The 26,517-nt window shown below is 41.5% G+C and overlaps 1 protein-coding gene across 12 annotated transcripts in view; it reads right to left on the bottom strand.

Annotated features, from left to right (window-relative positions):
- The window catches only part of LOC144601899 (inositol 1,4,5-trisphosphate-gated calcium channel ITPR1), a 446,238-nt gene that overhangs the window by 184,840 nt on the left and 234,881 nt on the right, over positions 1 to 26,517 (bottom strand). For 8 of the 12 annotated variants that reach the window (XM_078414430.1, XM_078414431.1, XM_078414437.1 and 5 more), the window contains exons 40-41: positions 16,043 to 16,090; positions 11,034 to 11,166 (exon numbers count right to left, since the gene is read on the bottom strand). In XM_078414430.1, coding sequence (XP_078270556.1) covers positions 11,034 to 11,166; positions 16,043 to 16,090 — 181 coding nt within the window. The remainder of the gene's footprint in view (positions 1 to 11,033; positions 11,167 to 16,042; positions 16,091 to 26,517) is intronic. The other 4 variants (XM_078414435.1, XM_078414436.1, XM_078414441.1 and 1 more) reach the window with 1 other exon arrangement.

Here is a 26,517-nt window from a genome sequence, read left to right as displayed (position 1 = left end):
TCACTTCTGAGCTGTTCTTTATCCCGTGGGGGAAAAATAATTGTATTGGCAGCCAAGGATGAAAAATGACTGGAATATAATTGGGGAAAAAAACAACAATGAGTTAAGACTGGAAGAACATTATGTGAGAGGCCATTTGTTGAAAACAGCAAAAGATTAATTTAGCCAATACATAGATAGCACTTAGGCAAAACCTTGCTCAAACAATATAAAAATTAAGAGAACTGATCCAAATAGAGAACAAAGTAATGGAGTAACTCAGCGGGCAGGTGGCATCTCTGAAGAACATGGATGTGACTTTTCGAGTTGGGATTCCCCCTTCAGACCGATTGTGGGGGAGGGTGGGGGATAGAAAGCTGGAAGAGAGGAGAGGCAGGACAAAGCCTGGTAGGCAAGAGGTTGATACAGATGAGGAGGGGTTTATTGATAGGCAGATGATTGGACAAATGCCAGAGATGAAAAGACTGAAGGTGTAAGACAAAAGGATTGAAGGGTTGCACATTGTGAAGTTAGAGGATGGAATGTAGGCAGAAGGGAGGGGGTGTGTGGGGGGTATATGGGGGGAAAAGGGTGAGGAGAATTCAATTTTATACTGCCTAAACTTGGAGCACTCAATGGTCATACTACCTAAAATATGCCTATCAAAAAAACCCTCCTCGTCTGTAACAACTTGCCAGGCCTTCTTCTACCCCTCCTCTCTTCCAGCTTTCTGCCATCCCCCCACGCCCCCACCATGTTTGAAGAAGGAACCGGACACAAAACATCACGTATCACATTCTCCAGAGATGCTGCCTGACTCGCTGAATTGCTCCTGTATTTTGTGTCTTCTTTTGTAAACCAGCATCTACACTACATTATCCAAAGAGAGCATCAGGAAAAATACATCCAAAACAGGAAATGATGCAGTAATTAAAGGCTTCATTTTGAATTAATGTGCTATTTAAAGATTTTTAAATCTTATAGGCATAGTATTCCTATAATTCCTGGGTGCGCAAGAACAAAACCTTCCAAGACCTTCAGTAAGCAGTAGAGATTGTTTGAAACACGTCACTTCATCAGGCGTGAATGGCAATTTAGATATTTACTGTGTTTCATATTATTCACTCATTCAGAGGCAAAGTTGGAAAACCTTGGAGAAAAATAAGTGTCTTGAACAGCAGCTGGGAAGTTCCAGGATCTTGAACCAAGGTAGGTGAAGTAATTTGATATATTTCTGAGTCAGCATAGCTTGCAACTTGGCTAGAAAGTGGAGTTAAGGGGCTGTCCCACTTAGGCGATTTTAAGGCGACTGCCAGCGACTAGGCTGTCACCGACAGTTCGCCGGGGTGTTGCGGGCATGATTGTGAGGAGTCTTCCAAAAATCATAGTAGATCTCAGCGCGTCGTTGAGAAATCATCCGGTTTGAAATTTCTCGGCGACAGCTGGCTTGTCGCCAGGTATCGTTGCTTATTGCGGGCGCTGTCGCATGCTGTCCCCAGGTTTGGCAGGTTCTCTTGGATGCATTTAGAAGCACATAATATTAAAATAAGTAAAGTCATTTCAAAATACCATAAAATGCTTGTGTTTAACCAATTTATTTACCGTCAGGACATTTGACAGGTAGATTGGAGGCGACAGTTTGACGGTCAGAAAAACGTGGAGAGCTGATCGTTGGGTTATTTGTCTTAGATAGGTTTTCATCTTTCTGAAGTATTCGAGGTAACTTGAACCAAGCAAATGGCTCCTATTGTGTAGATTCTAATAGGGACATGGTGAATCACAAGATGAGGCACGTAGATACCTAACCTTTGTGAACTGCCCTTACAGACAGAGAATTAGTGCAACTAGTCCAGATAGATTTCTGGTCAGTAGTGACTCCCAAGCTGCTGGCGGAGGAGATGTGGTAATGGACTGCTGTTGCCCAAAACGGGGAAATGGTTAGGCCATCAGTGTTGTTGGGTTGGCATGAACATTATTTGCCATTTAAAGATCTAAGTGTGAATATTGTCACGGTCATGTTGCATGCGGATACAAACATCATTATCTGAGGAGCAGTGCAACCAACGGACATGCCCATCTCTCATCCTTAAGAACAAGGATGGGTCATGTAGTGGTCCTGGTTATAATCTGCCATTAAATTTGCTCATGGTAGATCTCTACCTCAACTAGTTGCCTTTGTTTTATATTCCTAGATAACCTAACTTTAAGATCTGTCGATCTCCAGAATTGCAATTATTCCAGCATCCACATACGTTTGATCCCAATGTACCCAATTTAAACAAAGCTATTCGGAACAATATGGGTAAACAGAATCTTAATTGTTTTGTAACTTCTGCTATCATCAGCTGCCTTATCAATGACCTAGTCCCCAGCAGAAGGCATGAGTTGAGGATGTTCAATGATTGCACAACTTTGTTCCATTTGCAACTCCTCCATTTGTGGCTACATGCTGTATAACCTTAAAACAGTGGCAAGCACCAGTCAATGTCCAAAGAGTTGTGGCCAATGGATTGGAGATTGGCATGAGGAAATGTGTTAGAAAATGTCACTAAAGTGTCGGAGATTGCTTCCCGTCTTTGTTCAGTCGTGGCCCGCTCGAATTTTAAAGTTGTGGCCCCAATGTCTTTATACTCCTGAAGAGGAAATGCGTTCTTTGCATTACGCCAATAAATATTTCTAGCTTAATAAATGCCTTCATTGGGTTACCTCTTGATCCAAAAGTAAGGGAACAGAAGATTTTCATTATTTATTCATTTCTCAGGATATGGGCATCATTGGCACGGCCGGCATTATTGTTCAATCTTAACTGCCATCAATCTTAACTGCCATCAGGGTGGCATGGTAGCGCAGCGGTAGAGTTGCTGCTTTACAGCGAATGCAGCGCCGGAGACTCAGGTTCGATCCTGACTACGGGTGCTTCACTGTAAGGAGTTTGTACGTCCTCCCCGTGACCTGCGTGGGTTTTCTCCGAGATCTTCGGTTTCCTCCCACACTCCAAAGACATACAGGTATGTAGGTTAATTGACTGGGTAAAATGTTAAAAAAAAAAAAAAAATGTCCCTAGTGGGTGTAGGATAGTGTTAATGTGCGGGGATCGCTGGATGGCGCGGAATTGGTGGGCCGAAAAGGCCTGTTTCCGCGCTGTATATATATGATATGATATGATAAAAAGGTGGTAAACAATGTTCTTCAACCTCTGCAGGCCCTACCTGTAAAGATATTTCCACAGCACTGCTGGGGCGGGAGTTCAGGTTTTTTTGACCCATTGCCTCTGAAGGACTTGAGATAGATTTCCATGTGTGGGAAGGAACTGCAAATGCTACTTTCTATATCATAGATTTTCATGTCAGGATGATGTAAAACTGAGGGATCCTGCAAGTCGTAGTGTTGCCACGCACCTGCCTCTCTTGTCCATCTTTCAAGTTACTCCAGCATTTTGTGAATAAATACCTTCCATTTGTTGGAGCTGGACTCATCCAGTCTAGTGATGAATATTCCATCATGTTCCTGACTTGTGCCTTGCAAATACAGGAAGGGATTTGAAGCATCAGGAGGACAGTCACTCCCAACAGGTTGACCTGCTGCCTCTGACTGGCTGTTGCCACCATGGTAGTTAAATGTCTGCTCCAGGTGAGTCCTGGCTAATTCTGGTGAAATGAAACTGCAATGGATGCCCCAGCTGTAAAAAGCAAGTACTGTACGCAGAAATGTTTCGTCAGCTGAGCTCTACCCCAGCTAAAATCAGCTTTCAAAAGTTCATCAGCTTTCAAAAGTTCTCTCTCTCTCTCTCTCTCTCTCTCTCTCTCTCTCTCTCTCTCTCTCTCTCTCTCTCTCTCTCTCTCTCTCTCTCTCTCTCTCTCTCTCTCTCTCTCTCTCTCTCTCTCTCTCTCTCTCTCTCTCTCTCTCTCTCTCTCTCTCTCTCTCTCTCTCTCTCTCTCTCTCTCTCTCGTGTGTACCGTTGTGGCTGTATTTCGGGTACGTACAATCAAACAAACAAGATGAGAGTTTTAGTAATATAATATATATATATATATATATATATATATAGAGAGAGACATCTCCCACATAAATCTGGGAAACTGGAGAGGATGGGTGGTCTACATCTGGGCACACAAAGAACCCAGCTTCAGAGTGCAATTGAGGATTCAGCAGCAAGAAGCCAACAGGATGTTCAATGTTTGTACGGTGATCACAAGGGAAAATCTGCAGAAAGCTGAACTGCCAGGACTTCCCAGGAAACTCCATGTTCCAGAGCGGATTTGTGGTGCCTCCCCCTCCTCCCCTCCCCCTTCTGGCAGTTAGGGACATTATTAGATTATTAAATAAAAGCATAAAAAATAATAGGGCCCGAGTGATAATAGTAGGGCTCAAGTGTTATTGCAATAGTGGTGCACAATTCTCTAGGGCTTTCCATGCTGCCCATTGGAAGAATAGTTGATTAGTATTGATAAGTACGGTGTCAGGGGTTTTGGGGACAGGGCAGGAGACTGGTTGAGAGGGAAAGATAGATCATCCATGATTGAATGGTGGAGTACACTTGTAGGGCCGAATGGCCTACTTTTGCTCCTCTAACGTATGAAGAGTACTGAAAATCAAGGAACCAATCAATACTGGTAAAGTAAGGGCACCCAATTACTGACTGGGATTTTTTCCCTCTGAAATTATTCAAGGGATGATCTGCCTGTGACCAAGATCCCTTACAATTTCTGGTTGCAGCAACTTGCTATTCCAGACATATCACAATTAGTACTTTTGCACAAAATGGGTGTATAAATGAAGGCTGGTTACATTAAATAACAGTGGAACACAGAGACAGATGTCTAGTATGATTATAATTACCAAGAACGTGGCACAAATTCTCGGCTCTAATTCTTACACAGCCCACCCACTGGATTTCACCTACAAATAAACCCTTCAACTCATGCCCACACATTACCATGACTTCAAAGACCACAGAATAAGTGAACTATCTCATATTTTCACATGAAAGTGCTCTTGAACATCTGCCAATTATCCTCGTGGAGCTACTTGACTGGTATTTCATCACTGTGTCTATGCAAAAACATCCCTGTAATGCAACCAGGAGTCCAGCATGGGCTGACGGTAATGTCGGCTGTGCCAGGAATAAAAGTCTCTAATGGGGAGTTCCTTTAGTTTAAAATTCTGAGCAAATTGCTGTTTAAACTTTACCCCATTCTCTGAATTGCTCCTCCAAGTTGGCAAATGTGCTAACCTCAGGGAATATACCAGTCTGCAGGCATCCCACTCTCCCCCTCCCCAGCAATCCTGCATCTTAATTTCATGTCTAAATGTGCACTTGAACAAGTCGGTTCTCCTCTGCATTCCTCGGAGGAACTGGCTGAGAATGCAGAACCTGTGATGAGCCTGGCAAATGTTAGCTGAGTTGCATTCAAACATTGGCCTCTTGTGTAATGAAGCAGAAGAAAAGTCTCATTCCACACCTTCACACCCTTTATAAGCATCACTTAGCAATGCATTTCAGAGTATCATAAGATTAGGGCAGGAGAGGGGAGGAGGCCCTTCAGTCCAGCAGCCTCTACAGTCCAGTTGGGTCCACTCCTTTGTGGTAACATTATATCATGGCATATTTGCTCCCTTCAATATTTACCCAATTCCCTGTTGAAGGCTGTTATTGACCTTACATCCATCAGTCAGACAGGGGATTCCAAGTCCTAACCACTTATTGCACAAGACATATTTTCCCCCTCCACATGTTGCCTTTGGTTCTTTTGCCAATCACCTTAAATCTGTGGCCTCCAGTTGTTCACCCTTCAGCCACTGGATCGGTTTCCCTTTATTTACTCTAAATACTGCATCATTGCAAACACTTTAAGCAAATCTCCTCCTGACTTTCCCCAGAGATGTTCACAGTCCATGTCGTGGCAATCCCTCAACCTTGTTGCTGTACTGGTAAAACTCTCCTGTGCCTTCTCCAAAGACTACTTGTGGCTCTAACTACGAGAATCCTGAATTGAGGACAGAACTCTTATTGAAGTCACACTCGTGTGTGAGAGACATTTAACTCCAAGCTTCTGTTTTCTAAAATTCAGGATTTCACGTGCTTTCTTAACTGGTTCCCGCCATTTTTCAGAGTTTGTGCACATTTTGCACATAATTTCCCTTCTCTTCTATCAAAAGATGTCACCGCACACTTCTCAGCACTGAGTCTTATCGCTTATATTGATGCCAAGTGACCGCAAGGTCTTTTACCATCCTCACCACAGTTTAAAAATATATACATGTTGAATTATTTGCAATTTTTAAAATTGTGCTTTCCATCCTTGGGACCAAGTCATCAAGATCCAGTTGCGAAGATGTACCAGTTGTTCCATAAGCAAATTGTCTTTTGCTGCAGTCTCAGCTGATGATTTAAAGCGTGCGAGTGTACAACTGGTTCATAGGAAAGAGCCAAATGTGCAGCAGGCAATGTAATGCATATTTATTCAGAATACATCATAAGGAGCAAAGGAATCAAACCTATTTAAGAAATCACAGTAGATGCAAATGAAAGGCCTGCAGGAAAATCCAGAGAGTGGAGGACAGCTGTGTGCAGATGAGCCTTTGACGGCACAGGGCCTGTACTCGCTGGGGTTTAGAAGGATGAGGGGGGATCTCATTGAAACTTACCAAATAATGAAAGGCCTGGATAGAGTGAATGTGAAGAGAATGTTTCCACTGGTGGGAGAGTCTAGGACCAGAGGCCATAGCCTCAGAATAAAAGGATGTTCCTTTAGGAAGGAGATGAGGAGGAATTTCTTTGGTCAGAGGGTGGTGAATCTATGGAATTCATTGCCACGGTAGGCTGTGGAGGCCAAGTCAGTGGATATTTTTAAGGTGGAGATTGATAGATTCTTGATTAGTATGGGTGTCAGGTGTTATGGAGAAGGCTGGAGAGTGGGGTTTAGAGGGAAGGGTAGATCAGCCATGATTGAATGACGGAGTAGACTTAATAGGATGAATGGCCTAATTCTTCTCCTATAACCTCTGAGTTTATGAATTTACTGCACTTCAATTGGTCACAGTGCAGTTATCAGACAACTGACAGGATGCCGACTCTAATCATGCCGACTCTCAGCTTGGAATGCCATTTTCACCAATATGCAAAAGCCTTTAATAAATATTGCATAACATTTCATGCTAACTTTATTTTGGTTTGTTGTCACAAGTTTTCCTCCAATTAATCTGCCAAGTTTCCCTAAGCCCCATTACAAACTTATTGGACATACTTCAATTAAACTTGCCCTAGACCTACAGCAAGCAGTGGTATCTAATGAGCAGTATGAAGGATATTACTTTCAGTTCTGATTCAATTATTATTTTTCTGAATGTCCATGCTCTATAGCAAGATGAACCTGGTCGATGTATATGACGGTTATTTTGCTGGCCTGTCATTTCACAATATCCCACTAAATATTCTCCACATAGATTATTAATCTTCTATCTTTACAGATCGTCTACTGATTGTCATACAAAAGGAGATACCTAAAATTAGGTCTAAATCCAATTAAACTCAAGAAATGCAAATGTCTGCAATCTTAGTGTGATACGTTCAACACTTTTGCCTTTTAGTGCAGCACACATATTCCAGATTCAGGGACAGTTTCTTCTCAGCTGTTGTCAGGCAATTGAACCATCCCTCGCCAACTTGAGAGTGGCCTTGACATCCCAACTACTCCATTGGAGATCTTTAACCGGGCTTTACCTTGCACTAAACGTTACACCCTTTATCCTGTATCTGACTGGAGAGCAGGCAACAGAAGAATCTTTTCACTGTACCTCAGTACACGTGACTATAATAAACTAAAATAAGGGATCAGAAACAACAATAATCACTGCATTGGAACATCCAGGAAGACCTCAAAGCAATTAGAAGGAAGTAGTGAGTAAGAAGGAACTGCAGATGCTGGTTTAAACCAAAGATAGACACAAAAGGCTGGAGCAACTCAGCAGCATCTCTGGAGAGAAGGAATGGGTGATGTTTCGGGTCTGAAGAAGGGTCTCGACCCGAAACGTCACCCATTAACTGAGTAACTGAGTTACTCCAGCTTTTTATTGTCTATAGAAGGAAGCACTGATGTAACTGCTATACTAGTGATCTCGTAGCTGTCCAGGTCAGTGGTACAAGAGGATTCCTGCAGGGGCTTAAGGCGGTGGCAATAGGTGACCAGGACATGAACTGCATCTTGAACTGTTGCACCTTGGAGTAAACAACAGCTTGAAACCTCCTTTCAAGCTTTGGAGTTAAGTTCCATCAGGGAGACGATGTTTGGGGAACAGCATAGGAAGCACCCAATTCTTATTAATGTCAGTTTTTACTGAGATAAGTACAAACATTGATGATTAATTAGTTAATTTTGCGCACCTTTGACAAAATTAATGAGTGTAGATCACATTTCCAATTATGGCGCTGCACTTAACTTTTTAATCTTGATAAATCACAAAACAATTCCCCGGCCAAAATTTAAGCAAATCTGAAATATGAAAACAGACATGGTTTCCTATATAGTTTGGAAGGCATCTTTATTAATGCTTCCTTGGGGAGTGGTTGAAAAAAAACAGCAGAGATTTATTTAAGGATCAGCCAGCTTAGTCGACGCGGAAGAGTTAGAAGGGTTACAAATTGTAGACTGAGTAGTGCTTGTATAGAGCATAAACAAAGCCACTAGATGGGCTGCTTCTCTGCTGTAACATTCCCGGTTTAAGTTACTGCGGTTATTTTTGTATCCTATTAGTAAGGCTGTTCAAACTTCTCTGGTAACCTGAACTAAGACAGCTGCTCGGTAGCTCATTACTGGCAGATCAGCTCTGTTGAATACATTCTTAGTCTTTCTTAATTACTTGGAGATGCATGCCAGAGCTTTAGGACAGAGTAGAAACTGGCGATATTTATAATCGAGGCAGCTATTCCCTGTGGTCATTTTAAATATGTGTGCATAGCTTTCCGAGGTAAACTGAGCTGCAGAAACCAACTCAAGCTTGGCAAAGCAGAGTGCATATGCAATGCCGACAGTAAGACATCTGATGTTATTTCAGCTACCATAAAGCTATCAGTCTGTTTTCAATTAAGTGACAGGGTGTTAGCAATAATTGGGTCTGAGTAATAAGCCTGGTAATGTGCAAAATCTGCACATTTTGATGGCCAATCTTTGTTAGATTGTCCTCACCGCCTGCTTTAAGGTCCTTGCAATATCCTGCCAGTGATCAATACATCTGTAAGAGAGATGTTCGCACTGAAGGGAGACAAATGAATTCCAGGACATGATTCCACTGTGCTCAGAGTTCGGCAGAAAATGTGATTTGATTTTCAGTACCAACCCTATCATGTTTGTCAATGACCTCGCATCTCGGGAGCAGCGGAGTGAGTGGATTATTGAGAGCAAAGAAAGATCAATAGACAATAGGTGCAGGAGGAGGCCATTCGGCCCTTCGAGCCAGCACCACCATTCAATGTGATCATGGCTGATCATTCTCAATCAGTATCCCGTTCCTGCCTTCTCCCCATACCCCCTGACTCCGCTATCCTTAAGAGCTCTATCTAGCTCTCTCTTGAATGCATTCAGAGAATTGGCCTCCACTGCCTTCTGAGGCAGTGAATTCCACAGATTTACAACTCTCTGACTGAAAAAGTTTTTCCTCATCTCCGTTCTAAATGGCCTACCCCTTATTCTTAAACTGTGGCCCCTGGTTCTAGACTTCCCCCAACATTGGGAACATGTTTCCTGCCTCGAACGTGTCCAACCCCTTAATAATCATATATGTTTCGATAAGATCCGCTCCATCCTTCTAAATTCCAGTGTATACAAGCCTAGCCGCTCCAGTCTTTCAACATATGACAGTCCCGCCATTCCGGGAATTAACCTAGTAAACCTATGCAGCACGCCCTCAATAGTAAGCGCGGAAACAGGCCTTTTCGGCCCACCAAGTCCGCGCCGCGCCGCCCAGCGATCTCCGCACACTAACACTATTAACACTATCCTACACACTAGGGACAATTTTTACATTTACCCAGCCAATTTACCTACATACCTGTACGCCTTTGGAGTGTGGGAGGAAACCGAAGATCTCGGAGAAAACCCACCCAGATCTCGTTGTACGTCCCCTTTTCCTAACTTAACACTATTCAGATAATAATCTGCCTTTTTATTCTTACCACCAAAGTGAATAACCTCACACTTATCCACATTAAACTGCATCTGCCATGCATCCGCCCACTCACACAACCTGTCCAAGTCACCCTGCAACCTCATAGCATCTTCCTTACGGCTCACACTACCACTCAGCTTTGTATCATCTGCAAATTTTCTGAGGTCCTCAGAAGCCAGCTCTGAAAGAAACCCCAAAGCTCTCAATAATCAGAGAGCTTGCTCAGAATACCTTCACCGTTGCAAAGTCATTTACTTTACACTTGTAATTCCATGTTCTTACATTTCTGAACAACTAGGCAGGAGTGCAAGTTACTTTACAAGTTGGACCAAGTCAGTTCAAGTACAGTTAGAGATGCCAATAATTACCTGCATACTTTCCCTTTGTCCTCTAGAAGATAAATTTGGGTGGGCATTTTACAAAGGGTATTCACGAAACTGATGTTGATTATAATCATCCTGCCACTTACAGAATCAGGAATTTAACCAAACAGACTTTTTTAATATGATATATATATATATATATATATATATATATATATATATATAGATATATATTTTACAACCATATGGCCCATTGATAATCTGCCACAAAATTGCAAACACCAATAATTTATCTTGCTGATTAATCACTGAATCTGTCCTTCCATCGGTGGATTTCTCCTTTTTATTATTTGTCTTCGCATTTGCCTATTTATCTCCAATATCTTCTAACACTAACACAAGGTCAGAAACGTGAAGTATTAGTTTGATTTATTTCTCCATGGATGCTGTCTGACCTGTGGTGTTACTATCTTTATTGCAAACTGCACAGCATGACAGTGTATTGTAGCTAGCCTCCAAGACTAGTATCATACGAGAGCGGGACAGTAGTAAAAGGAAATATCTTACCGCGCTCGAGAGATTTGTTGATGCCTCCTGCTGATAGTGGACCATTGTGAAAAGTTGTCAGGCTTTCTCTTCTACCTACTGGTCTGACATTGCCATGATAGCGGTTGACCAAGATCTGCCTTAGAGCTTCACCCTTGATGAGGCAAAACAGATTGTTAGGAAAGATAGGTGCAGCAACTGTTTTAAAACAAAAAGAAAAGTGACACTTATATTATTTGAAATGATTTTGTAACATGGAATATTTGACTCATGACAAAAACAGAATGTAAAAACAAGTCCTTGAAGTTACACTCTTATTAATGGGAAATGATTCTTCCTGACCAGTGCGACCTCAAAAGAACCATAACAATAACCAAGATTAGATAATAATGTGTTCCTTTTTTTGCAATTTACAAACAAAATGATTGCAAGCGTGTCACAAACTTCTGCTTTATTCATTGACTGCAAGAAGCAGCTTAAATATTTATGAAGACAACTTTTACTGGACATTTATCTTTCACCAAGAATATTTTAATGAAGAATATGAATCATGGTTATATATCCTCTGGTGACAAATAGCCCCATCTTATACTTCTATTATATTGCTCAGCTCTGTCCTCAACTTCATCCATTTATGGACTCATCTGATACATGCTTTAAGTCCCTCCAATTTGGCTATTCCAATGTTGATATGGCTGACCTTAATTCAATTATCCAAAGATTGGTCTGACTTGGGATAAGGGCAACTGCGGACTGTTCAACCTGTACTTGTTGACCCAACAGTGGCTCTCAGTTCAGCGACTCTCAAATTTAAAAATTTCATACTTAAATCCTTCAATAGATTTGATCTTTCCCACTTTTGCCTACCTTGTTCCCAAAGGAAATTCCGGTCTCACCAGTTTCCCTGTAACTCAATGGCCATAAACAAATTATTTCCATCTTTATTTATCTTTTCTTCACAGTGTCATTTTTAAACCCTACCCCTCTCTCTAGGGTTTTAGTAACTTAATGGAATACCTTTGAACTGGTTGGTGTTCAGGGAGTTGACAACACCAAACTTCTTTCTAAGATCACATTTCATCCTCTGCAGAGAGAAAGACCACGGCCCCAATGGTGGGATGATGGTCAATTTGGAACAATCATCCAACCATTATAACTTCTCCAAGTGTATTGAATGAAAGGATTTTACTTGACCACAATTTTTTTGGATTAAAAAACAAAAACATGTTGACCAATTTAACAAAATAGTCAACATCCAAAAATGACTTTGAAGCCTTAGCCATTGCATCAAAGAACCTTGAACCACTGCAAAAGGCCATTGACAGAATGGTCCATCTCTGAGTAACCATCTGAGCTTACCTATCACTATCTTGCCTCATAGCTTTCCTTATAGTGGGCCGAGACTCACACTATTCCCCATGGGAAGCTGGCTCCCTGGGATAGGCAAAGCCCCGTAGCAGACAGGGTCTGTGTTTGTAGCTGATATGCACTTCCCTCAATGATCAGTGTTGCCCCCTCCAAATCTACCAGCTGTCATTTTGAACGAAGTTTTGTTAATGCCTTCGTCATTCGGAAATATTCAAAAGTAGTAAAAAATACAGACTTTAAATGTTTTAAATAAAGCAATAGAACCCAATTAACCTCAAATAAATGAGGAAATCAAGCTGCTGCTGTTATGTTTCTGCATTTATGCTGCAGGTGTTTCTTCCCATTGCAAGTTTGTGTGCAGCTCCTTTGGTCTACTTGCAGAGTTCAAAGGCTCAATACAGCTCTCCAGGGTAATTGAGCAGCTGAATGGAAGACCTGTCAGGGAGTTCTGATATTCCACCCACATAAACAGGGACTTGCATCCACAAATGCCAACTTTATAAAAAGAAGATCCGGAGAGGTCAGTGACGAAATCCAGTCACAAGAATGAGTCTGTACCAACTGGAGCCGTTAAAATGCTTACTCGTTTACCTTATTCTATTTACTTTCCATTTCCAAGACATCACATGCATTTTTAGTCCATCTAACCATGATGAAGTTGGCTTTAATTGGCAAATTAAAGCTGTGTCGAGCAAAGCACTTACTTCAATTGGCATTAGGAAAACTCTACATTAATGAAATATCCACAAAAACAAACTTCAATCATTTAGTTGCTCAGCGTCATAACTTTAATTAAAGTAAAACACGCACATCAACCTCCATTCTGTAACTCGATGAACCTGACATGGGTTTATAATAATTCCAGTGACAAATTAACATCAACTGTTTATCTGTTGACTGCTGCAAGTACATGCACCATGGAATTGGATGCCAAGCTATGTCAACTTGGAATTTCCCAGGAATAGCTACTGACTCAATTCATTTTAACCCTGAGACGCTAAGGTTTGGATTCGTGAGCTTGAACTTGTGGACAGAGTTGGGACAACAAGCAGCATGATTTAAATAACCTGCCTTCTAACTCCATACTCTTACCTGTTCCTTGGTTGGAAGTGTTCAGGCGAGAGGTCAACAGCAAAGGAGCAAGTATTGGAGGCAAGGTAGAAACATGGAACTGCAGATGCTGGTTTATACAAAACAAATAGCTCAACAAGCAGAGTGACATTTCAGAACTCTGGTGACAATGGAAAATACTATCCTAAGGTTTCTTGTCATTTAGATGTCCACCGATTTATGTCAAAAGGAAAACATAAGTGCGAACTGTGACTCCCATTAAGTAACTCTAGTTAACACAATGGCCTAACAAATTAATATATTGATGGCCCTAATAACCATTACAATTTCCAATACATTTAGTGAATATCTACAACTAAAATTTATTCAACAGCTAAACAGAATTGGATAATCAACTCTAGGCCTACTTCTGGTTCAGATGTTCAGAGATACTGTGTGAAAGCCTCCTTGTAACTTTTAATTAAACCCGCTAATCCTCAATGCTCTTTCTATTGCTGCTCTTTATAATAAATAAGCTTGATGTGAAAAATTCTCAAGGCATGTGTAAATTCATGATTATTTTATATGCAATCTTTTTATAAAATTCACCTGCAGAAATGAAGAAAACAAAAATAAACAAAATCCATATGTAAAACAAAAAGGTACCCAATTCCATGTCCACAACTTGGTTGAAAGTTGACCCACCATTTTCATGTTTGAGAAATAAATTATTTCAACAACACAAATGAGGGCAACCTCTTCTGCTTTAGGTTGTTATTAACACTTCCCACCGACAAAAAAGGCAACTAATACTGTTTTCTCTCATCTGTAACATGACTGTAAAGTTGTTAGTTTGTGATTCTGGTTTATAAGAAAACACCTAAAATATTAAAGATAAATGGTTAATCATTGTTGCTCGATAAATGTAAAATTCCGATCATGTTCCAATTTTGATAACAGATGCATTTGGTTTTGAAAACAATAAACACTTTATGAAACAAATGCTATTGGATTAAAGGAGATTAAAAATTGAGTCAACACTGCAAATGCTCTAAAGTCACTAAATTACCTGAGACGAGTGGACTGCAAATTAGATGATCGTTTTTCAGCTGCACAGTATTTTAGGATGCTGTTAATCCTAACCTATTAACACCAAATGTCTGTTTTCCTGCCAATTTGTGTCACTGCTTGGAAACCTGTAGTCCAACAATAACCCCAATTGCACCACGAGTGGAGTCTTGAACACAGTGCTTGCTTAACGTATACATCACATGACAAATGGAAAACATAAAAACCTCTAATTTGCACCACCAATTTACTTATCTCAATAAATATAATAGAATCAAGTAAGCAAGTCTTTACAGTATTTCAAACATCCAGTTGGATGCAAATATCTTGAAGCCTTTAGCCATTAATTGCATTGAAAAGAAGTGGTCAACAGCAAGAATTCCATTTTGAATGGGATCCAAACATAGCAAAAACTCTTCCATTTCAGTCTAACTTCCCACTATCACATCTCGGGGATTAATGTGTTACATTGAATTGACTGTGTGACATCGTCCACTCAATAACAGGAGAAATATGTGAATCCCCATCCCTGAGCAAGCAATATTTTTTTTTCACAATGTCAAAATAGTAAAGAACAGACACAAACACCGGTTTGTGAATTAAAAAGAAAAATAATCCCAACATTAACAGAATATCACAGTTAAAAAGAATAAGTGACCAATATATGGCCATGTGCAAAATATGTTTTCCTCATAATTTCATTTCTGCAGCTTTAAAGAACAACTGCTGTCTGAAAGTCCAAGTATAAAATAAAAAAATCCCATCAATAGCCTTTCCAAAGTGCACAACACACCATCAACATTCACAATCAACTGTGTTTTTAAGATAACCAAACAGCTTCTGTTGGCTTCAGTGTCAGTCATCAGTTGGATGTGGGAGTCCACAATCTGCAGAAAGCTCAGGACAAAAACTCGTCATTGTTTTCCTCCTACACAGGATATACTGCACAATCATAATCCAAGCCTCCTCTTCTCAATCTCTCTTCTTTCTCTAGCCTCCCCCTCCACCTCCTTCCCACTGAAATGCAAAGACTGATTCATTCTATAAACACAACTCTGAGCCAGGATTCTGACAGCGAATCAAGATTAGTATAAAAAAGGTCACTTTTTTTGTTCTATGGTCCACAGAAAGTCATTAATTTACACATTCACATAAAATAAACTTCAGAGACATCAAAGCACCTCTATAGCCTTCCACTCGAGGCCTGAATGCTCGAAGAAAAAGTCTTGTGAGCATAACATTCAGAAAGAGAATCATATTCCCAAAATAGTTCTTTTCCAGGTGCAATTGGTATGATTGCACCTCGAAAATAATTATTTTGGTAATGTTTTTCACACAAGACTTTGCCTGCTTCAAGTTTTTTTTTGTTTTCTTTCATGTACAATTATAATTATATTAATCATATATATTGTCATGGATTGGTGTCTATTATCACCAGAAGCAGACAGTCCGTTTTGGTAATCCGCAACAAAGATTTAATTTCCAAAACCATGGGGGGTTCCATCTATTCCTCGTTGTGAATTGTGCATGTGCAGGTTACATACCCGTTTCTGATCTTCCAGCTGTTTCTGCGGCAGGTTTTGATCAGGCTCCTGCAGGAAGTACGGACATGCAGAAAACAAGATTTTCTTTTCAAGATCGTATTGATTAACAGCATTGTTCTAATTCTTCACACCGCTACCAAACAAGGGTTAGACATTAAATGCCACATGCAGTTCAGAACAGTATCCCTTCCGCAGACTTTTGTAAGCAGCACAGTGTGTTTCAACTACAGATTAATAAAATAGTTAATAAGCGTGAGCATTTTACAAAATCTGCTCAAGTATTTTAAAGGAGCAAAAGGGATACTCTCAAGAGATGGGAAGGGGGGGGGGTAAATCAAACACATGCGGGGTAGCAGAAGCAGCATGCAGTTTATAGGTAAAGCTCTTTACCATATCCATTCAGCCTTAGCCCTCCTTCCACCATTTAAAGCATATTGGTGTATTGGTCAAGCCTGTGTGTGGTTAAGGTGAACCAAATTCTCAGATTACACAACCAACCTTTGCTAAGTGTTAGTTCTGGCTTGAATGGTTGGCTTGGAGAGTGATGTCAGGAGGTTGTCCCTGCTCGTTTCCCTCTGCTACTACACAATTTGCCTTAAATATGGCAAAAAGCTGTCAGAAATAAGGATCACAACCGTTACATCCGGGATGCTTATAAACCTTCCTTCCAAGCCCTTTCCGAACCCATCCAAATGTCTGGATCAGCAGTTAATGGAGCAAAAGGGAAAATGGATAAGACAGACTTGTATCATGCATTTCTGCAGTGGTGTGATAAATAAGAATAGATTTAAAAAATCACTTTTTTTTTAAAGGCCAAAATGTAGCATGAATCAGGATGTCTCCTTTTCAATCAAAGACTCAGCATGCACTGAAGTGGAAAAACCACCAGAATGCATTCAAATTTCTTTTGGAAACTTCACATACGTTTTTAAAATTCCCATTTGAACTTGATCCACCAGTTTCATTATCATCGAAAAATAAAAGGTAAATTTATGACACAGAAAGAGGCCATTCAGCCCAATTTCTCTGCACTGGTTAAAAATGACCTATCAATCTGACCCCACCTTCCAACACCAAGTCACTGTTCATCTAGGACACTTCTAAGTCCTTTACAAATGTAATGAGAGATACTGCCCGAACATGCTGTCCGTCTACAAATTCAAGACCACCACTACCTTTTGGGTGAAGTGAAGAACTGCTCCCCAATTCCCCTCTTATACCGCGAATTACTTCAAGTCTCTGGCCCTTGGCTTTTAATCCCTCTGCCAACGGAAATCATGGAATCCTTTCAGGTTTCCTTGTGCCTGTGCCAATATTTTTCATGAGGGATGCAGTGAGATGCACAATCCAACCTCCCCTGCATGGCCACATAATTTTTGGTACATATTCCATCCCTTTAGCTAACTTCTGCTGAACACAGCTTTCTGCTGAAACCATCCTTTCAGTGAATCCATTCCCACACATTTGCCACACAAAACAAAATTTGCCTTTCCCACCAAACCCACGGTGGTTTATTTGCTATTCGTCTGAAATCTGAATGCTTAACAACAAATGGCCTCCATTTTGAGCACAAATTTCCATGAACGAGGAAAAAAATTGTCCACAAAAGTAATTAGAAAGCATAGATCCTGGTCTGGATCAGATCAGAACTTTAGCACAGAAGTTACGAATTTGACCCCTGAAGCCAGTCACTGGCAAAGACATTTCCTTAGTCTCATGAGTCGGAATCAAACAATTAATAGAGTGGGTGAGGTGGAGCACGAGTTTAAAAGAAAAATCATGACTTCATATATTGCCTTCAGACATATGCCTCACCACAATTGCATTCAAGGCTAACATAGAGCATGTTTCCTTATTTGGACCAGAGGATAGTAAATACATTCAACTTGTTTTTGACATTTTGCCATCAGCTAACAATGCACACACTGAACAGCTGAGCTGAAGTGCATCAAAAGGGAACAAAAGTTTCTGACAAAGTCAAAGTACGACTGAAGATGAAGCCATATCTGAACATTATCTGGATTTGATAATCTCCTTAAATTCACTTACTATTCAGTTCAAAGATATAGCCACAGCCTTGATGGATAAAACCCATCTGACGACAACAGCTATACTAACATGTGATGCATTGAGGTATTAAAACTATAGTTATGATTGCAATACCAGAAACAATCCTAATGGGAAAGAAATCAATTCTGCATTTGGAACATTATCTCCAATGGTGAGATTTAAATGCTTGGATTGGATAAATGATCTGCGTTATGTCTTCTACACTGTTGAGATATTGGTATTGTCGAGCCAAACATCTATTAAATCACTGAGCGAGGTCATACTAATCTAGTGGCTGACAGTTTTGGAGAAAAGTACTGACACAAATCAGAAACCTAAATCTGTGCTCTGCAACACGGTCATTGGAGATGGGTTGGAGGTCAGACACAGGGAAAGGATTTGATCCATCGATGCCACACAAACATACTGCGCTGTGGAGTGGTTGCATTTAACATCCAGCCTTCGGCTTTATGCCAGGGAAGGACGACATTAACAAAGCAGTTCCATTCACCAGAATGGGATCACTGACCATCATTAAACGGGCAAATATGAGGAACTAGTTTATTCCATTTTATTGTGCTATTACATTCAAGTCGGGTTTATTGTCATGTGCACAAGTACGGTGCCGTACAGGTACAATGAAAAATTAGCTTTAAACAGAACTTTAATTTAGTGCAAGATACATCCACTTTCAAAGCTTCTTCAAAAGAATCATTCACAAGGCAAAGTTCCCCCATTGAACATTTAATAAAGCAAAATAAACAATGTGTTCACATAAATATGTTCCACTTTATCAGGAATGGTACATGTGAGGTTTGTGATATTACCAGTGACAGCCTTGGTTTGATCCAACATCTGAGCCTGGGGATACAGGCATAAAACATGGGCCCATTTAGCATTGGGGAAACTTTTGGATGAGACAGAAACAAGATGTTAAACCATCAGCTTTTCCAGGCTTCTGCTTGGGTGGCACAGTGGCACAGTAGGTAGAGTTGCTGCCTAACAGCGCCAGAGAACCAGGTTCAATCCTGACATTGGGTGGTGTCTGTATGGGGTTTGTACGTTCCCCCTGTGACCACATGGTTTGCTCCGGGTGGTCCGGTTTCCTCCCACATCCCAAAGACGTGTGGGTTTGTGGGTTAATTGGCCCTCTGTAAATAGTCCCTAGTGCGTCAGATAGAACTAGTGTACTGGTGATCGCTTGTCAGCGTGGACTCGGTGGGCTGAAGGGCTTGTTTCCACGCTGTATCACTAAACTAAATTCTCAAGACAATACACTTCACAGAGGTCATAGCCAATACGTATCATTCAATCAAAATCACATACAGGAAGACATCACGTCTTGTGATACAGCTATTTCTGGAACCTTATTACATGCAAATTTGGTATCATGTTTTCACTTTAAGTACGTAATTTTAATAAAAATATTTAATGAGCATATTAGCTTTTGGGGACATTCTGAGATTACGAAAGATAACATACATGCATGTGGTGAATCTGTGGAATTCTCTGCCACAGAAGGTAGTTGAGGCCAGTTCATTGGCTATATTTAAGAGGGAGTTAGATGTGGCCCTTGTGGCTAAAGGGATCAGGGGGTATGGAGAGAAGGCAGGTACGGGATACTGAGTTGGATGATCAGCCATGATCATATTGAATGGCGGTGCAGGCTCGAAGGGCCGAATGGCCTACTCCTGCACCTATTTTCTATGTTTCTATGTTTCTATGTCCTCCTGCTGTTATCACATAAAATTTAACATGGGCAAAAATGATATTAGGACGTGATTGGAAAAGCTAACTTTTTTTTGAAGTGACTTGCAGGACAGAGATATAGAGATGTGGGAAGCTGGACAGCTTAAGAATAATGCAGGTGAAGATATGCCACAAATGTTGAATAATGAAATCATAATGAAATGTTGAAAAGATGTAGGAGTGCAGAGATCTGAAAAGATCGTCAGTCCAATGAGGTTGTACCATAAAATATGCTGACAGGCACAAAGGTACAGCAAGACTGCACCGTAAGTATTTCAGCAGACATTTAAATCTCTTGCTGTACTACTTGGTCTCAATGTTGACCTAATATACGTCCATATGGAAGTAAGGGCTCAAGGAACCTTTCAAATTGTACTCTATGAATAGCCATCTCAACAGCAATGCAGAGGTTAACCGTTCAAGTCAAGTTTATTTGTCACATACACATACACGATGTGCAGTGAAATGAAAGTGGCAATGCCTGCGGATTGTGCACAAAAAACAGATAATATATAAGTGACAACAATATACTCAATAGGTAACAAAGAAAGTGCCCGCAGAACCACAGAAGGCAGCAAAGTCTACTCAAGATACACAAATAATTTATTTTCTGAAATAGTTATTTCTGCCCTCTCTTCCCTGTGCTCACCAGGGTGCACACCCATTTCTCCATTTCCCTTTCCCCCTGTTCTACTCCACCTATATTTCTTCCTCTGGCTTGACATTTTCACACCTCTTCTATCCTTTTCTCACACTTTTTAAAATCTTTTCTCAGCTTTAGCCTTTGTCCACCCATCTGCCAAAATGCCCCTTTACCTGTATCCACCTATCATTTGCCAAACTTTGTCCTGTCCCCATCCCTCTTCCAGCTTTCTGTCCCCTACCACAACCAGAAAGGTCCTGACTCGAAACGTCATCTATCCATGTTTTCCAGAAATGCTGACTTACCTGCTGAGTTACTCCAGCACTTGGTAGTTCTTTTGTCCCAACTCGTATAAACAGTGCCTCAGCAGACGAATGCAAGCACACCATATGCCTTCTTCACCACCATGTCTACCAGTGTGGCCACTTTCAGGGAATTATGTATTTGTATCCCTAGGTCTCTCTGTTCAACATTTCCTGGGCCATGCCATTCCAAAAATGCACTTGTCTCAGTTCAAGTCCATCTGCCTTTTCTTTGCCCATTTCCCCAGTTGATCAATATCATCATATCATATATCATATATATACAGCCGGAAACAGGCCTTTTCGGCCCTCCAAGTCCGTGCCGCCCAGCGATCCCCGCACATTAACACTATCCTACACCCACTAGGGACAATTTTTACATTTACCCAGCCAATTAACCTACATACCTGTACGTCTTTGGAGTGTGGGAGGAAACCGAAGATCTCGGAGAAAACCCACGCAGGTCACGGGGAGAACGTACAAACTCCTTACAGTGCAGCACCCGTAGTCAGGATCGAACCTGAGTCTCCGGCGCTGCATTCGCTGTAAAGCAGCAACTCTACCGCTGCGCTACCCATTGTAACCTTAGACAACCTTATTCACTATCCACACCACCAATACTAGTATCTGCAAATGTATTAATCATGCTACCTACATTCTCATCCAAATCATTACCATTTCTGACAAACAAAGGCATTGATTCCTGTGGCACACCACTAGTCACAGGCTTGCAATTGTGAAAAAAAAACTTCCATTAGCACATTCTGCCGCCCACAACCAAACATATTTTGCAATCAGTTTGCGACCTTGATCCTATGTTGCAAAGATTAGTGGTATGACAGGCAATTGGAACTTTCATCAAAGCCTGCAAAGAATGACCTCTGATGGAGTTGATCATCTCACTAAAATACTTTTATGTCTTGGAGCTATGACCATTAAAACAGCCTATCTTCTGCTCTGCTGGAACAGTACCATTGAGTTATAGAGCTATACAGCAAAGGCACTTCAGCCCATCTTGTACATGCTGGCCTCGTTGGCGTTCTGGGTTGGTCCCATTTGCCTGCATTCAGCCCTTATCCCTCTAAAGTAGTTCTATCTACCCATTCATCTGTCCAAATGTCTCTTGAAAGTCATAATTGGCTCTACTTCTATAGTTTCAAACAGAAGCCCATTTGTTACGGACTATCCTCTGAGTGAACAAGTTGCCCCTCTTAAATCACTCCCCTCTCACCTTAAGCCCATGCCCTCTAGTTTTAAAATCCTTTACCTTGGTAAAAAAGACTGAGAGTTCATTATATCCATGCAAACCTCAATAAGTGGTACTCTTGCGCTATGAGAGAAGCAAAGTGTTTTGCTTTCAGACATCGGCATTATTTAGTAGTTCAGAAACATGATGCTTGGGAGAAATATCTGGTAGATGTTGGGGCATCTGGTCTGAGGGACTTATGAGAACAGAGAGAGAAAGAGAGAGAGAAAACTCCTAAACCTCATATTCCATATTCACTTCCATCAACTGGTGAAGGCCCATTGTTCCTCACCCCATAAAGAAACCTGCAGTAATTGGGAATATGAAAGTAAATAAAGGCCTTTCAAGTTCCTCCAGAAAACTGGGACAAACCTGCACCTTGAGATTAATAAATGAGGATTAAGAACACCTAATTGGTCTTATTTATCTAGGATTCCAGCAAGCCATTTTCCTTGAGCCACAGCAGTCTATGATTTTAACCACAAGATAATTGGAGCCAAATCCATGCACCACGCTCTTGAAACCAAACTCAATTGACCAATGAAAAACCGGAGCGAGTCGTTACCAAGGCTACCCTGTGGCAAGAAGATGAGCAGGTCATGAGTAGTTTAATTTAGAGATAAAGCGCGGAAACAGGCCCTTCACTCTCCGAGTCCATGCTGACCAGCGATTCCTGTACACTAACACTACCCCACACACCAGAGATATTTTATAATTTACAAAGCCAAATTAACCTACAAACCTGTGCGTCTTTAGAGTGTGGAGGGGAAACCGGAGCACCCGGAGAAAACCCATGCGGTCACGGAGAGAACATACAAACTCCATACAGACAGCACCCGTAATCAGCTGTAAGGCAGCAACTCAACCTCTGCGCCTCCTTGCAGCCCAAGCAATGAACATCTTTGGTGATGCAACCCAAGGTCATGACTGCAGATCATCATAAAGGCCTTCTGCCATATTTCCAGTGGTTCAGGTGTAGTTTAGTTTAGAGATACAGCATGGAAACAGGCTCTTCGGCCCACCGAGTCCACACCGAAAAATGATCCCAGCACATCAACACACACTGAGGACAATTTACACTTATATCAAGCCAATTAACCTACAATCTTTGGAGTATCTTTGTCTTTGGAGTGTGGTAGGAAACCGAAGATCTCGGAGAAAACCCACGCTGTCACGGGGAGAACATGCACACTCCGTAAAGATAGCACCCGTAGTCGGGATAGAACCTGGATCTCTGGCGCTGTCAGGCAGCAACTCTACCGCTGCGCCACCGTGCCACACAGGTTGGCTAACAAGTTAAATCTCATGCATATTTGAGACATGCCACTGAGCACACTGCAACGGGGCCATGTCATAATGTAGCTGCACAACACACAGCCATCGTAATTAGGTTCAGCTAGTACTCAAAGTGAGAGAGATAACCAAGCCGGATGAATCATTTTAATATCGCTTCACAGCAATTAAAGCAATTGGAAATTGGTTTCCCGAAGTAATTATGTAGCAAATTGGAGCTTTATTTTCACGTCCTGTTCCAGCTGTTTTTCTGTTTCTCAGGTGTTTGTTAACTATCATCAATTCACACGGCAAAGCAGCATAATCCAAAGGTACAAGACCGTTAATGAACATCAAGAACCTCCAGGAGGTGGAAACCCAAATGTTAAATAATAACAAAGTGCTGTAAACCATCAGTAGCACAGGTAGCTTCTGTGTTAAGAGAAACTGTTAACATTTTAGGTCTGGGACCCTTTATCAGAACTGAGAAATAGAGAAAGCAAGTTTGGCCATACAGCAGGGAAGGGGGAGGAGGACAACGTGTGTGACAATGGGAATTTCTGTGATAGGGTAAAATAATGTAGCCATTAAATGGACAATTAACTTCATTTTCCTACATGATGTTGTATAGTGTGGCTTACTGGGACATGCCCAGCAGGCCAGGAGTATACCAAAAAATGAAACAAAACTGACCAATCGTGACACAAACAGAAAGAACGAGTAAGTTATCTGAAGTGGAAGGATTTATAGTGTAGTCCTGCAGAGCCCAACCTGACCAGATAGAAAATGGGATCTAGTCTAGTTTAGTTTAGAGATACAGCGTAGAAACAGGTCCTTCAGCGTTGATCAGCGATCACCTGTACACTAGCGCTATCCTATACACTAGGGATCATTTACAGAAGCCAATTAACCTACAAACCTGCATGTCTTTGGAATATGGGAGGAAACCGGAGGAACCGGAGAAAACCCACGCAATCGCAGGGAGAACGTACGAGCTCCACACTGTCAGCATTTGTAGTCAGGATCGAACCCATGTCTTTGGCAGCAACTCTACTGCTGCACCACTGTTCTGCCCTAAAAATACAGCATGGAAACAGCCCTTCAGCCGAACAAGTCCATGCAGATTATTGATCACTAGTTTGATGTTATCCCACTTTCACATCCACTCCCTCCACAGTAGGGGAAATTTACCAATTCACCTATTAATACGCTTGTCTTTGGTATGTGGGAGAAAATCGGAATACGCAGAGGAAGTCCACATGATCAAATGGAGAACATGCAAACTCCACACAGAGAGCACCCGAGGTCAGGATCAAACCCGTGTTCTCTGACGCTGTGAGGCAGCAGCTCTACCAGTGAGGTAGCAGCTCTACCAGCTGCCACTCGGCTGCCCCTTGATGTTATTCCTCAAGCTTATACTGGGCCTCTTTACAACAGTGCAGGAGTGGGTTGGGAATTAAACTGGCAGGTAGGAATATGTAGTACACTCCATACCATGATAGATATTCAAAACCAGAGGGTGTCAAGCTCAGTTCAGAACCACCGAAGATTCAAAAATACCCATAAGCTAAATGATGTTGGTAAAGGAACGAATACTTGGCAGTACAACTGGAAAACCAGCCTCTCATTCTCTGAAGATCCATTTGATCCACATGAAAGGGAACTCAGTGGTAATTTATTACCAGCGGTAACACCCGGTGGTATCGCAGTATCATGATGACATTCTTTCCAGGGTTTGGAGCAGATATTGAATCCTGGACACTCTCAGAAGCAGATGGAAGAGAGCAACCAAGGAAGCAGAGGACAAAACTATCACGACAGATGGAAACACATTCTAATTAGAACTGGTCACAGAATAGAACAAAGAAGAAAAATAATCAAAAAGAAAGGCGACTGAAGTGGAGAACAGTGGTGGGGGCCTGGAACGCTTTGCCTGGGGTGGCGGTGGGAGGCTTTTAGATAGGCACATGGAAGTACAGGGTATGCAGGGATATAGATCACGTACAGGGAGATGAGATCACTCCAACTTGGCATCATGTTCGGCACAAACATTCATGTGTTGTCTAATCATGTATTGTCTTCCCGCTGACTGGTTAGCATGCAAAAAACCTTTTCACTGTACCTCAGTACACGTGACAATAAACTAATCTCAAACTCAAACGTTGTGGGCCGAAGGGCCCCGTCCCTGTGCTGCTTGTATGTCCTAAAGAGACTGGAGAAGGGAAGGGGAAAGGACTGAACAACGACTTGTTCCTGTATCAATGGCTGCTGCCAGCATACTCAACAGCTGCCAAACAAATGTCTCATAAAGGCATGTGAGGGTGCCGACAACAGCAAATCCTAATTTGTGCCGAGGCTTTCTACCACTTTCACGTGCCACATTAAATAGTTAATGTCCCTCGGTGAAATCGGGTCTGAGAAAGCAAGCCAGTTTTCTTGGTTTAATCCCTCCAGCATTGCAACTGGAATCAGTAACCCCCGCAAACAAAAAAATCAAGATATTAACTGTTCTCACAATTTGGTCTGTGTGGATTGAAGAAATGCTGACTTTGAAGCCAGCCAGCTCAGACTAAAAGGAAGCACCTCCTACCCAGAACAGACAAGTCACTGCATCTGTTCTCTTGAAAAAACAGTGTGCATCAGGTGAAGGTTAAAAGTTTACTACACGTACTCAGAAACACAGTACTTCTAACAATAGACCAGGGCAGTGAAATATGAGGAAGCAATTTCTGTTGAAATACGGTTTAAAAGTTTGTTCCCTTTCCTACCGCTCCCTAATTTCATAGAAAAACAGAGTAGATTAGCTCAACATGTCACTTTTACACACAGTTTAATGAATCACCGAAGCTGTCCACTAAGTTGAACTGAAAATTTCTTTTTAAGGGGATTCTATATCAGAGGAGTAAAGACTGCTTTCAAATGAGACAGCACCCACTTTCAATTTCTGGGTCACAAAAGACATACAACCGTTCCAGTTCCAGCTCAGAGGACCCCCCCCCCCACCCCTCCTGAGATCCCAATCCTGAGTTTTGAGCACATAATCTAGGCTGTCACCAGGTCAGCTGTTGCACTGAGGGAGATGATGGCACTTTAAGACATCAGACCAAACCTATGTTTGCCCTCTCAAGTAGCAGTTAAAACTCCCAGGGAGTTAATTTAGAGAGGTAAAGGAGTCCCCCTTGTGTGCTCGACCTTATTAGTCATTCAACCAAAA

This window comes from Rhinoraja longicauda, chromosome 17 (genome assembly GCF_053455715.1).
Source record: "Rhinoraja longicauda isolate Sanriku21f chromosome 17, sRhiLon1.1, whole genome shotgun sequence".
Taxonomy (NCBI): domain Eukaryota; kingdom Metazoa; phylum Chordata; class Chondrichthyes; order Rajiformes; family Arhynchobatidae; genus Rhinoraja; species Rhinoraja longicauda.
Note: the sequence above shows the minus strand (reverse complement) of the source record. Positions and strands in the feature narration are given on the sequence as shown.